Source organism: Melopsittacus undulatus, chromosome 2 (assembly GCF_012275295.1).
Source record: "Melopsittacus undulatus isolate bMelUnd1 chromosome 2, bMelUnd1.mat.Z, whole genome shotgun sequence".
In the NCBI taxonomy this organism is placed as follows: domain Eukaryota; kingdom Metazoa; phylum Chordata; class Aves; order Psittaciformes; family Psittaculidae; genus Melopsittacus; species Melopsittacus undulatus.
The window spans coordinates 68,878,414-68,892,859 of NC_047528.1; the positions used below are offsets into that span (position 1 = coordinate 68,878,414).

Consider the following 14,446-nt stretch of genomic DNA (forward strand, 5'->3'; position numbering starts at 1 on the left):
AAGTGAAAAAGTTGTGCAGTCTGGTGATATTGATTTGTTACACAACTACAGGAAATGAGGCTGGCTAGGGCAAAGCTGGGAACAGCTGCTGGGAAATCCAGACCACTAAGCTTATTCTCCTGTCACTACCTGTGACCCTAAGCAGTAAGCAGAGAGCAGTGTTGTGGCTTGAAATGATGATACCTGATCTATATCTGAACTGCAAGGTAGATGCACATATTCACTTTCATTTGAGGTTCTGCCTCGTACAAACTCTTATATGAAAAATAAGTGAAAGAAATGAGTGAAAAATACGTAAATGAAGTGACAATGAGAGTGTCCTTCTTTTCTCACCTGTTTGTCTCCATGGTGAAAAACAGTGGCTGTTACCACGCTTTTCCTAGTCACATTACAGAAGTACAAGCTAAGGGAAATGAGGAAGATGTAGGCGGGTTTTAACACCCTATTACATGAGCAGTTCAGAAGAACTTAATGAAATCACATTGCCAAAGTGCACAAAAATATACCACCAAGCCAAATTCACATCTTCCGTCCTTTTTGTTCACCATTACTGTAACAGCCACAAGGAAATGGGTTTTCAAGGAGGAGGTAAGTTTGCTTTTGTTTTTGTCTGGTTTTCTTTTCTATTTTCTTTTCCAGGTTTTGTTCGATTTTTATTTGTTATTTTTTATTTTTATTTTACTCCAAAGAAGGTAGGCAAAGGAACACTGTATTTTGTTATTCCTACTAGTTTTAATGCTGTAAAATAAATGTGAGGAGTAGATAGATACTACCTGCAAATACAAGTCTTGTCTGATGAATGTCTTAGCCAAAATTTTGATAATATGTTTTTGTTATGGTCTGAAAATAATTATATAAAAATATTCTAAAATTAAAAGTTTACTTTTAAAAGTATTACTGGCCTCATCCACATCACAGTATTTTGCCTGTTAAGACCTGCATTACAACATTGAAGAGTGCCTATGTCACTTTTTCTTGAAAACCCAGTTAAACTGAAAATGTTCAAATTTTAGCCATTTACATCCGTGAAGCAAAATCACTATGCAGAATGAATCTCTTCTGTACTGCATTTAGACACCAGTAGAATAGAAGTGTGTCAGTGTCCTTTCTCTTATTACAATCTTAATACTGAAGTGGAAAGTTTCACATATTCACAGTTCTCTGAAAATGCTGCAGAAATGTAGTCATAATTTTACCCTAACAGCACATCGTCCATGTAAGCAGTAATTCCTTTGCATACATTCCCCCTTGCAAAAATAACTTTCAAAGTGTTTCAGAGCCAAAGCTGGGAAATAAACCTCAGGGGTGTAGTGTTAAGCACTATACCCAACACAGACATTTCCCTAGTAAAAAATTGTGATATAAAAACAAAGTGTAAGGTTTTGGGATTTTTTTCAATTACATACCTTCCTTTTCATTGATTATAAAAATCACATCAGTATTGAGACACAGTAAGCTACATGGTTATGTTACTTATAATCAGAAGATTATTGGACAGTTTTTATTCTCACCTAATGAGCTCTCTAATCAATCTGGATGAGAATAATCACTGCAAAAGTATTTTACCCTCACTGCTATTTCTAAACTCCTAACATGACGATCTCCTGTGGACACGTGTCAGGATTCAGAATTCTCTAAGAGGTAACAGATCAGCCTGTGCTGTTGCACAACACCTAGCAGAAGCTAATTTTCATAGGGAGTTTAAAACCCACAGTACAGAAAGAAAACAACTTCACACAGAAATACTTTAAGTTTTCTTAAGATTTTGATTAATAAACTACACAGGAATTATTTGAAATGTGAAAGGAAATTTGGACAATCTCTGTGGAAAATAATACTGTTCTACTGCAATTGTTTTTCCAAAGGGCAGCACACAGTGCTATCACAGTTATAGGAAAGAGGAGTAAAAGGCATTTTCAAAAATAATTTTGCAGTTTTCAGTGGGAAAAGATCAGTGGCATCATTTCTGTTTAGTAGTTATCTGTGGATTCCAGATGATGTAAGAGGAAAAGGGTATGAATCTTCCTGGATTCACCTGACCAAGGCAGATAGGTTAGTCTGAGAGGGATCCTTCGGAACTGGTCACCCTGGACTATCTGTTCAGTGAATTGCAAGAAATAAACATAGCGAAGCCTTCATTCATCTTCCCCTAGACTAGGCTGAATAAACTGTGTCTTAAGTAGATGTTTCTTTCCAGCCACTCTTAAGGCAGCATAGAATGCCCTGTTGGCACATCTACACAGCACCTGGGTAAACTTAGGTAAGACAAACACTATCCCACAATTGATGGCATTTTCAGAATCAGGTTAAAGCAATTTAATTTCCTTTTCTGAATTTCCAACAGCAAGTTGGAATTCCAATACAATCCTTTACGATTTACTTAATCCATTGTGCTGAAGGGTCAAGAGCAGTTTATAAATTTTCTATTTAAGAAGTATTGAATTAAAGTAAAAATCATTTTGTGTTCAAGGCCCACAGGTGAGATCCTGTCCTTCCTCGTTAATGATCTTGATTACCACAAAAGATCACGGGGGCAAATTTTCTTTACTCTGGCATTTTTCTGAAGATACTCCTACAGTTTCCAACATCTGCCCAAAAGATGGGCAATCTAAGCTGACTCAAAAATAGTAACTAACTAAATAAAAGAAGGCACTGTGTGTGCTTAAAACAGTGGGTTGTTATGTAGTTGAGTGCTCTCACAATCGTTACATCTATCTCACTCTGTTAAGTAACTTATCTCTTTCATGATGTCAAGAAGGATTCAGATATAGCTAAAGATACCAAAATAGTGGAAAATAAGTTATTCATGTAAGAAACAAAGGATGCTTGTGAGGATACTGAAATGCTTGCACTATGTATTTTATTATCATTGTGAAACAATGTAAGAGACAGTTCAGGAGGAAGACTACACTACAGATAAACTAAACTGTTTGCATCACTACTTACAGAAAAGGACCATGAGAGTATGGCCTTACCTCTTTTTTAAGTAAATAATGATAAAGTGAGAAATATGGAGTTATTAAAAGGGGAGTGGTTAAGCAAAAAGCCACGAGAACAATTAAGCTAGTCCTCAAGTATGAACTAGAAAGAGAAAAATGTCAGTGTCTCATTGAAAGGCCTTAGATAAACAAAGGATACAGCAGTGACTGTCTGTTATTAGCTTCCACTACATCACAGTGCCTGACTTGATTAGAGTTGATTAAATTGTAGTCACATCTTCAGCATCTCTAACAATGGTAGATAATCCTCATGGTTCAACACAAATAAAATGACTGCTATCTTAAAGTAATCAGGTAACTGCAAGACCCAGACAATATGCAGTTGGATTTACTAATCAGGTAGCTAAAAAACTACTAAATGAGTTTGCAGATATCTGCATGATTTATGCATTTATACAGTCTTTCTGCAGAGTGAACATGGGATATTCTGTGTTCACAGGCATGAATGGAACAGCAATTGAAAATTTTGTCTGTGTCATTTTTAATGTTTCCTTCATGAATTGCACTTGGCATGTGGGCAGGAATGTTTCAGGAGATACCCAATATTTCCTGTACTGGAAGACCTCAAGGTAAGTAGGTCTGCTTGAATCTAGGGAATTTTGGTGTCTCTCTGACAAGTAACATTATCAATATTTAACTGATGCAATATGTCATGTAAAGGCAAGAAGACTTCACAGGATGCCAGAACTACATCAAAGATAATTATGGAAGGCACACCGGATGTAGATTCCAAAATGTGACAATAGCAAATAAGAGAGCTGATTTCCTGGTAAATGGTTCTAGAAATGGACAAAACATTCAGTCATATGAGAAGAAGATTAGCCTATACAAAATTGGTAAGGACTTTTTATTTTCATTATTTTATTTCCAGTTTTATGTTAGGGGAATGAAGAATTAATCCCTGGGGAAAAAAAAGAAGCATGCATCTTTTAAATACTGCTTTTCAGAACATGGGTTAGGGATTTTTTTCTTTTCTCCAGCCTTAATAGCTGAAAAGTCAAAAGTGTAAGAATGAACAAAAATAAATGAATGCAGAGACTATCTGAAAACATAAGTCTGGGAATTGTGAACATTTCAGTCAAATATTTCTTTTCTGACAGAAAGGTGTCATTTTGCAGAATAACTAGCTAAGGATGCCTGAGCGGGACTACCTAGATCTCATAGTTCTGTTCATCCACAAAATACAAAAGAACCAATTACCCGACTATTGTGAGCAAAAACTTTCATTTTTAAATGGAAGAATTTTGCTAATAAGAAAAAAAAAATTAAAGAAAACCCAACCCTCTGGTTAATATGAACACAGTCTATAAAAATCCCTGCACAGATCATATGTTGAATTCAGTAAAATCTAAGCAATTGCTTGTATTTTTTAATTTTATCTGCTGTTGTTGCTTATACTCGGGGTTCCTCATCTAGAGTGTTAAATCAGGGAGTCCTGTTTCAGAGTATGGGGTGAACATAAAAATTCTAGTAGAGCTGCATTAAAACTTTTTAAACCAGTTGCTTGAACATCTACCTATATTTTTAAAAGGCAGAGTGAAGAGAGCTGATTATTAATCATTAGTATTTCTGATTCTATTATTGTAGAAAAACTCACCCCTCCATTAAATGTCACTGTGAACTGCACAGAAGCTTCTCATGGTTGTAAAATTCAGTGGCAACCACCTCGCACAAGTCATGTGAAAAAACATGCTTGTTTCAAATATGAAATTGTCATAGAGAATACGGTAAGAATAATAGTATTCCTAATAGTATTTTGTATGCTTTTATTTCCACACATACCACCATGCAACCAATACCTAGTTCTCTTTCCCTATTTGACTAACTTCTCCTTGTTGATGTGTAGTGTCCCTCTTGCACATGAGCTGAGGACTGCTGCCCCACACAGACAGGAGCAGCAAATTAAGGGAATACTTTCACTGTACAGCTGGTCAAAAAGAAATAAATTTTCCTCTTGTTACTAGGCTGATCCTCAGAAAAACATCAGAAACTCATCTAGAACAGTAAGTCTTTATTTTATAAATCTATTGTTTATGCTGGGTTGAAAGTTTATCTGTACCAGAGCATCCTCCAACCAAATTGTTTGGTTTCTGTCTGCCAGTTTCAGCGTACTCGGTATGCTGGTTTTTGACAATTTTCCTAAATTCAAAGTTTTAAAATGTTTTTTTTCTAAAGCATAGTACAAAAAACACCTGCAGATGTGGAACTTCATGCTACTTCTATGCAAGTCACAAAATCTTCCACTTTACAATCTTTTGTAACTCCTACCCAATTATATATATGCAGAAATATGGTCCGTAATTCCACATTACACTCAGACGTGCAAAATGTGGAGAACTTTTTTCTTTATTAATAATGTCTGGAAGGAGTTGAGATGGAGGAGGCAAGAAAATGCCACCTGAAAGATTAAGCCAGTGTAAAGAAAAAAGACAAAAATATATAATCAAGTTTTCAAGAAGGCTCAATATTCTTCTGAGAAGGATTTCAACGTAAGTAGCAATTTTCACTTCTGTATAATCTGGCCACCAAACTATTTCAGTTTTGAAAACATCCACAGTAAGGGAATGCCAGATCTTTAAAGAGCTACCTTACAGTAACATAAGCCCATTACAGACTGAAAACAAACTATTGTTTTGGTTTTTTTCCCTAAATCCCTTTTGGCTAAGGAGCCAGAGAAGCATACTACATATTTCATCTTCATATCACAGCCAACAAAAATGTTCAAACAAAAGGAATTAGGATGGAACAAGCTAATTTACGAAGTGTTTGTTTTTTGTTATTTCACTCTAGTCTGCTCATAGGAATATATGTAAAATTTTCCTTTGTAATGTTTTGCATCACTGAATGAACCTGACATATTCTTAACATCTGCACATCTAGTTAATAAAAAGTTCTCAGTCTAGTTGTTTTGCATTTAGGAAAGCAGCATCACAGGAAACTCCTACATATTTGAGAGCTTCAGCACAGAAAAAAGGTACAGCGTCAAAATCAGAGCAACTGACAATGGTTGTTTAGTGAGCACCAGCTGGGGAGAGTGGAGTACACCTGTAGAGTTTGGTAAGAATGAAAATCACTACCCTGCCCTAGTTTTTCCTCAGTTGTTATTTGTCTGCCTCATTTATTGCTTCATACTTAAAGATGAAAACACATTGATATTTGCACATTAATATACTACAATAAAAAGTGAAGAATTTGCCTATCTCGATATGAATGAGTTCTCCAAGCATTCTGGTGTGACAATGGGTGCTTCTTGCAAGGAGATAGCTATTTAAGCAAAACTCTTTATGATCTTTTGTCAGCTCTTTTCTTTCTACCATTTATACCTCTGGCTTTATAAACTTCTGTTTTCCCCTGTTTTCTGCCATCCTAGATTTCGAAGTCCTCAGTAGGCGTCAGTTCCTCACAAAATGCTTGGTAACATCTCAAATCACCACCGACAGTCCACATACTGTCAGCCGCCCCATTCCTTCACAAGTTATGGGGAAAGGACGTGCTAAGCTAAAGTGACTTCATACTGAAGGCAGAGTAGAGGGGGAGGAAAACCTGTCTTGACCTACTAACCACACCCTTTCTAAGGCACCCTAGGATGCCATTTGTCTTCTTGGCCACAAGGGCACATCGCTGGCTCATGGTCATCCTCCTATCCACCAGGACCCCCAGGTCCCTTTCCCTTTCACTACTTTCCAGCAGGTCAACCCTCAACCTGTACTGGTACATGGGGTTGTTCTTCCCCCATGCTGGCTTTTCTTAATGACCCCCTCATCCTTGATATGTCTAGAGATGGCATCAAGAATAAGTTGTTCCATCACCTTTCCAGGGTTGGAGGTAAGGCTGACTGGTCTATACTTACCCAGGTCCTCCTTCTTGCCCTTCTTATAGACTGACATGGCATTTGCCATCCTCCAATCCTCAGGCACTTCTCCCGTTTCCTACGACTTATGCATCTGAATATTGCGTCCAGTTCTGGGCCCCTCAGTTCAAGAAGGACAGGGAATTGCTTGAAAGAGTCCAGCATAGAGCCATAAAGATGATTAAGGGAGTGGAACACCTCCCTTATGGGGGGAGGCTGAGGGAGCTGGGTCTCTTTAGCTTGCAGAAGAGGAGACTGAGGGGTGACCTCATCAGTGTTTACAAATATGTAAAGGGTGGGTGCCAGGATGATGGAGCTAGGCTTTTTTCAGTGATATCCAGTGATAGGACAAGGGGCAATGGGTGTAAACTGGAGCATAGGAGGTTCCACGTTAACATCAGGAAGAACTTCTTTACTGTAAGAGTGACAGAACACTGGAACAGGTTGCCCAGGGGGGTTGTGGAGTCTCCTACGTTGGAGATATTCAAGGCCCGCCTGCACAAGTTCCTGTGTGATGTACTCTAAGTTACCCTGCTCTTGCAGGGGGGTTGGACTAGATGATCTTCCGAGGTCCCTTCCAACCCTTGGGATTCTAAAATTCTGTGATTCTGTGATGCTATATTGCAAAGCAGATTGCACATAGATGTGAAATCATTCCTCTTCTGTGATACTAATGAACACTTTGATGATTTCTTGTCTTTCAGGAACAAGCCAACTTACATCTACTTCATCATATATGTTATATCTGATATCAGTGATGGCAGCAGGCCTTGTACTTTTTTTCTGCACAGTGTAAGCTTTATTTCTTGTCCAAAGATTTTATTCCATAGCTGAAATAACACCACTTTCCCCAAAAGAAATTTTCTGGCCTGTTTCTAAATGAGAGGAGGGAGGAGAAAAATCAACACAGAACAATAGCAGGAATCTTGACCCTCAAATTGATTCTGTATTTCTGGTTCCTAATCTTCTTATCCGCTTGATCGGTATAACACAAAATTTTCCAATACTGGGACAAGACCTTATATCATTGCTGCTTTCCTGCCATCAGACCCTGTAATATTTTTTGCTTTGAGGGTATTTCACATTCAAATACTTAAAAAAGCAATTTCCAATCATTCTCTAGTAAGTAATAAATTATGATAATTCAAATTCTGAACAATGAAATTACACCCTTGTATTCAGCCTATGTAATTTTGTAGTTACTTTTTCACTACTTTTGTCCTCGAGGAGTAAAATAATACTTCAGGAACACTACCATATAGTTACGCTAATGCTTTTTCTTCATCAACCCTTTTTGTCACTGTAGAAGAACTTATTTGAAAAAAGCATCTGCTACAATACCACAGCCAAGAGACCCATTCCATGAGCTCTGCCCAATGGATTTCAAGGTATGTCTTCTTTCCATTTGCCTGAAATTTGTTGTAATTAAGGATCCACTGCAGTCTCAAAGGTATGACCTAAGTGTCATGAAGGTGCACAGAAGTAAGGATAAATTTTCTTCCTTTCATTCTTGAGATATTTAAAGAGAAGGTCAATATGCAAATTATTCTTCTATTCTCCCTTTTCCATTCTGAAACTGTGGTAATTCATCTGCCTAAAGCATTGGAGAAATTACATTTTCACCCTGCTGTCCCTATAAGCCATGTGCTATCACTAGAATAGTGATGAGCATAAGCTTCTCAGCACATTAATAATACAGACTGTTGGCCAGCTGTGAGGAGAAAAGGGACAAAGAAATCTACTGCTGGACAAAAATAGTTGTGCCTTAGCAGATATTGACAGCTATGTTGGTATTTGGCAATGATGCTGAAGGAAGAAAGGTTTTTAGGGTATGGTAAGCAATAAACTATATATAACACAGAGCTGAGAGGTTCTAGCTTATGCAAAGAGATGGAGAGACTTGTAAGAAGCAGCAACTGACAGACATAGCAAGAACCACCCATCTAGATATGGAACTGCCCATCTGGAGAGCATGGTGCAGTTTCATCCAATTTGCAATATGCAGTCTTTTATTTGGCTTCAGCCAGGTCTGGAAGCAAGAATGTATCTGCAGGGACACACACTGGTGGGCCTGTATGCATCTTTTTATTTTCTGTTCCTTCATCGTGTTAGCATTTCTATGTTTCAAAATATGAGTTTTCTGGCTTTTGAGTTGGAAAGTCTTTTGTTCCGCTATAGGGAGCTCATCTTGGAAGGAAGACCTAGAATTGTCTACTTCCTCCTGTTGATGGAGTTCCATTGTAGCTTCTGTATAATAAATTACGAATCCCTGAATGACAAATTTAGAAATTGTAATCTCATGGCTAATCTCGTGCATGAAACACTAACAAAATTTTTTATTCTTCTTTTCATAGATAGAATATAAGAATCAATCAATAATGCATGAAACCGAAGAAACAATAGCATTTATTGAAGAAGTGACATAATGGCATGCAAGAGAAAGAAGCAATCTGAATTTTTTCAAACATGTATACATTCTTGATAAAACACAACACTGAATCAGCTACTTGAAGTAAAGTAACTCTACCCCACCTGCAACAAGGACAGCACCAATTTACAGGTTTTTAATATTTTTTTCCTTCTTGCAAACAGAGAGAATAATGTTTCTCGTAGAGGCAATTCCCCAAGAACCTATCTTTAAAAGCCTCTCTCCAGTTCATTGTTTTTTCCATGAATAACTTTGGTTGTTTGGACTATTTTTGTTTTTTTCTTATGTTCAGGTTTCTGATGGGGTAAAGTTAATTTTCTCCCTAGCAGCTGGTGCAGTGCTGTGTTTTGGATTTAGTCTGACAACAATGATGATAATACACTGATGTTTTAGTTGTTGCTAAGTAATGCTTACTCTGATTAAGGACTTTTCAGTGTCTCATGCTCTGCCAGTTAGAAGGGGCAAGGGAAGCCAGGAGGAAGCAGAAACAAGACACCTGACCCAAACTAGCCAAAGGGGTATTCCATACCACAACACATCATGCCCAGTATATAAACTGAGGGGAACCACAGAGAAGGCCCAGATCGCTGCTCAGGTTAGGCTGGGTATTGGTCAGCGGGTGGTGAGCAATTGTATTGTGCATCACTTGTGTTTACTGGGCTTTTTTTCGTTTCCCCTTTTATATTCTCTTCGCTTGTTATTTCCCTTATCATTATTATCACTAGTAGTAGTAGTAGTACATTGTACTTTGGTGATTAAACTGTTCTTATCTCAACCCATGGGATTTACATTATTTCAATTCTCCTTTAGAGAGAGAAAAGGCGAGGGGGTGAGTGAGCAGCTGCGTGATATTTAGTTACTGATGGGTTTAAACCATGATAGCATTTTTTGGTGCCCAACATGGGGCTGGAAGGGTTGAGATAAAAACAGATCTTTTATTTGCTCTCAGAACTGCTCAAGCTTGGTCTCAGATTTGCATTATCTAATACCTTACTTGCAGTTGCATTCCCTGCAATGATATTTATCATCCATGGGATGTGGACTGAGGCTCTCACTTTGATGTACTTTATAGTAATGGCTTGTGATACAATAGAAATGCTGGTTGTGAAACTGATCTGGTGTATGTATTCATCACCTCTATATTTTTGGGGCCATCTAATTGAAACTATTAATAATTATACCTTTTGCCTTTTCCCCTCGGAGGGCCAAAATGCAAAGGAGATATCCTCCCACATCTTCCCCTTTGCCACCAGTCTATTTACAGTAGCATTTGAAAATTTTAAAGCTTTTTCATATCCTTTGGATACCATTGAAACACCACATAGATGCTCATGTACCCAAGAGTTGGGCCACTGAGGAACATCAGAACAACCCATAGGTGGATCAAGCTGCTAAGATTGAAGTGGCTCAGATGAACTTAGATTGGCAACATAAAGGTGAATTATTTTTAGCCTGGTAGGCCCATGACACTTCAGGCCATCAGGGTAGAGATACAACATACAGATGGGCCCGTGATCGAGGGGTGGACTTAACAATGGACACTATTGCCCAGGTTATTCATGAGCGTGAAACATGTGCTGCAATTAAGCAAGCTAAACGGTTAAAACCTCTTTGGTATGGAGGATGATGGCTGAAGTATAAATATGGGGAGGCCTGGCAAATTGACTATATCACACTTCCGTCAACTCTCCAAGGCAAGCGCCATGTGCTTACCATGGTGGAAGCAACCACTGGATGGCTGGAAACATATGCTGTGCCCCACGCCACTCCCTGGAACACTATCCTGGGCCTTGAGAAACAGATTTTGTGGCAACACGGCACCCCAGAGAGAACTGAGTCAGACAATGGGGCTCATTTCCGGAATAACCTTATAGACACTTGGGCCAAAGAGCATGGCATTGAGTGGGTATATCACATCCCCTACCATGCACCAGCCTCTGGGAAAATTGAACAGTACAATGGGTTGTTAAAAACTACACTGAGAGCAATGGGTGGGGGAACTTTCAAGCATTGGGATACACATTTACCAAAGACCACCTGGTTGGTCAACATTAGAGGATCTGCCAACAGGGCTGGCCCAGCCCAGTCAGAACTTTTACATACTGTAGAGGGAGATAAAGTTCCTGTGGTGCACATAAAGAATTTGCTGGGTAAAACAGTCTGGGTAATTCCTGCTTCAGCAAAAACAAAATCACTCATGGGATTGCTTTTGCTCAGGGACCTGGGTTCACCTGACGGGAGGATGTGGGAAGTCCAGTTCGTATCTCAAGGAGATTTGATTTTGGGTGGAATTGGCCAGCGAAATGAACTGTATGATGATGTATAACATTTGATATTATCACTTCCATGGCTGCTACACACCCATCGCTGCACTGAGCACCTCGTGGCACCCATCTCCATCTCTCCAGATTTGAGGATCTGAACCTGACACCCTTTTGATCACCACATTAACAAAGAATGAACTTTGACAAAACTGTGGAAGTGCAGCTGTAATGGAATAGGAATGATCTTCAGCATGCAGCAATCCAGCACCACACACCATCCATCTTTTTTGTCCAGAGATACTGTTACAACAGATAGAGCACCAAGTCATGGACTGAATGAACTCAACAAGCATTTGTAAAGACGGTCCGTAGACTAGGGAAATGATATCTGTGTGTATATGTATTTATATATACCAAAAGACAGGAAAAGTGATGGTGGGAAGTGTCATACCTGGCATGATGTGAATGATATGGAATAAGATATGGATACTGTCCAGGTTTCATTGGTATAGAGTTAATTTTCTCCCTAGCAGCTGGTGCAGTGCTGTGTTTCGGCTTTAGTCTGACAACAATGATGATAATACACTGATGTTGTAGTTGTTGCTAACTAATGCTTACCCTGATTAAGGACTTTTCAATCTCTCATGCTCTGCCAGTGAGAAGGGGCAAGGGAAGCCAGGAGGAAGCAGAAACAGGACACCTGACTCAAACTAGCCAAAAGGATATTCCATACCACAACACATCATGCCGAGTATATAAACTGGGGGTAGTCACCCAGAAGAGCAGATCACTGTTCGGCTGGGTATTGGTCAGCGGGTGGTGGGCAATTGCATTGTGCATCACTTGTATTTATTGGGGTTTTTTTCCTTTCCTCTCTTAGTTTTATATACTCTCCTCTTGTTATTTCCCTTATCATTCTTATTATTAGTAATAGGAGTAGTAGTAATAATATATTGTACTTCAGTTATTAAACTGTTCTTATCTCAACTCATGGGGTTTACATTCTTTCAATTATCTGATACCTGTCAGCAGTCATATTTTAAGCCATTTTTTTCACCTACCACAGATATGAAGTGATGAAAAGTGGGAGGAAATCTTTGGTTTTATAAATGGCTGTGAGCAACATTTAGAGCATGCTGCGCTGAAGGATGTAGCAACATAATTTGAAGGCAACAAATAGACTTATGAGAAAATTGTCTCCTGAACACTAGTCTCCTGAACAATACATCTATAAGAAAATGATCGTAGAATCATAGCATGGTTAGGGTTCGAAGAGACCTTAAAGATCATCTAGTTCCAACCCCATGCCATAGGCAGGGACACCTTCCACTAGACCAGGTTGCCCAAAGCCCCATCCAACCTGGCCTTGAGCACTGCCAAGGATGGGGCAGCCACAGCTTCTCTGGGCAACCTGTGCCAGGGCCTCATCATCCTCACAGTAAAAAAATTTCTTCCTAATATCAAATCTAAATCTCCCTTTTCTCAGTTTAAAGCCATTTCCCCTTGCCCTGTCACTACATGCTCTTGTAAAAAGTCTCTCTGGATTTCCTGTAAGCCCCCTTTAAGTATTCAAAGACTTTTGTAAGGTCTCCCCTGAAACTTCTGCAGGCTGAACAAGCCAAACTCTCTCAGCTTGTCTTCACAGAAGAGGTTCTCCAACAGTTGACCACAACATTTTGAGTGGGAAAATCCAGCTAATTCCTTATCGATCAAGTGGTCCATTCATCAAATCCATGTCTCTCCAGTATAATGGGACAGTGTTAAATGCCTTGCACAACTCCAGGTAGATGGCGTCAATTGTTCTTCGCTTGTCCACGAGTGCTGTAACTCTGTCATAGAAGGCCAGAAAATTTGTCAGTCATGATTTGCCCTTAGTGAAGCCATTTGGCTGTCACCAATCACCTCCTGGGAGTAGGAATGGGATTAAAGTTTCCCTTTCCTATCCGAGGGCAAAGACCCAATATAGCACTCAATGGGAAAGGATGGTAACAGACTTTGGTAGCACCATTAATAGCACCAGCTTTGCTTCAGGATTTTTTTTTTTAAATTTGTTTCCATTTTTTTGAAAGCCTCAGTAGAGAAATCCCCTGTGTAGGACAGTTCCCTCGTCTGTATGGTAACACCACTGTCTTTGTGGGCTGTTTGGATTGTTCTGCTGCAGTATATTTCAGTTTAAAAACAAAAAGTACCCAAACCCTAAAACCACAAAACCCAGACTTCCTTATTGTGTTACTAAGGTGCATGATCTGTGAAAGCACCAGATTGAGAGATGCTCCTCTGCTGCCTGCTCTCCAGGCTCAGGGGATCTTCAGAGTGGGAGCATGGGGCTTTGCATTGCGTGCATAAGTAGCCACACAGTTGAGGTATCAGCTGGAGAAAGAGAACCCAGCACTGGACAGATGTGCTTGTCTCTGTCCACCCATTGCAAGATACATAATTTGGAAGACTCATATGGTGGAAGTTGATAGGACTTCCCAGGACCAGATTTAGGCACAGAAAAAACAGTGTTGCCCAGGGCAGGCAACATCCCACTGCATCAGTGCTAAATGGTGTGATGAAAGGGTGTCCAAGATACAGACACTGCAGAGCAATCCAGCTACAGTCATCAGCCAACTGTGAGACAACTGCTTCTGCCAAGAAATCTCCATAGGAGATTAGAGTTACAGCTCTCTCACAGAAACAGCTGCCCTTAAAACCATTCCTAAATTGGTGCAGGATCAGTAAATACAACTTCAGTGTGATTGTTCCTAGCCTTCCTTCTTCCCAGCACAATGTCTGGGTCAGCATGGCTCACCTCAACTCCCTCCCCTCTCTGCATCTGCAGCATAAGTGAGCAAAGCTCCTTGTTTGGATGTGTCGTGGATGGAGTAGGTGGGAGACTGCTTAACACTCTTGGAACTGACCT

The 14,446-nt window shown here is 39.4% G+C and overlaps 1 protein-coding gene across 1 annotated transcript; it reads left to right on the plus strand.

Annotated features, from left to right (window-relative positions):
- The first annotated feature begins 522 nt into the window (after positions 1 to 522).
- Positions 523 to 9,576, plus strand: LOC106023515 (granulocyte-macrophage colony-stimulating factor receptor subunit alpha-like). Its single transcript, XM_013129584.3, has 9 exons — positions 523 to 588; positions 3,439 to 3,568; positions 3,660 to 3,835; positions 4,587 to 4,726; positions 4,964 to 5,002; positions 5,918 to 6,056; positions 7,554 to 7,641; positions 8,156 to 8,237; positions 9,204 to 9,576. The coding sequence occupies exons 1-9, from the start codon at positions 570 to 572 to the stop codon at positions 9,273 to 9,275; spliced, it is 885 nt and encodes a 294-aa protein (XP_012985038.2). The 5' UTR covers positions 523 to 569; the 3' UTR covers positions 9,276 to 9,576.
- Positions 9,577 to 14,446: the final 4,870 nt, after the last annotated feature.

Coding starts and splice junctions, on each gene's coding strand:
- LOC106023515 (XM_013129584.3), top strand. Junction 4,727..4,963: donor AAATTGTCATAGAGAATACG/GTAAGAATAATA, acceptor TCTTGTTACTAG/GCTGATCCTCAGAAAAACAT. Junction 8,238..9,203: donor TCTGCCCAATGGATTTCAAG/GTATGTCTTCTT, acceptor TTCTTTTCATAG/ATAGAATATAAGAATCAATC.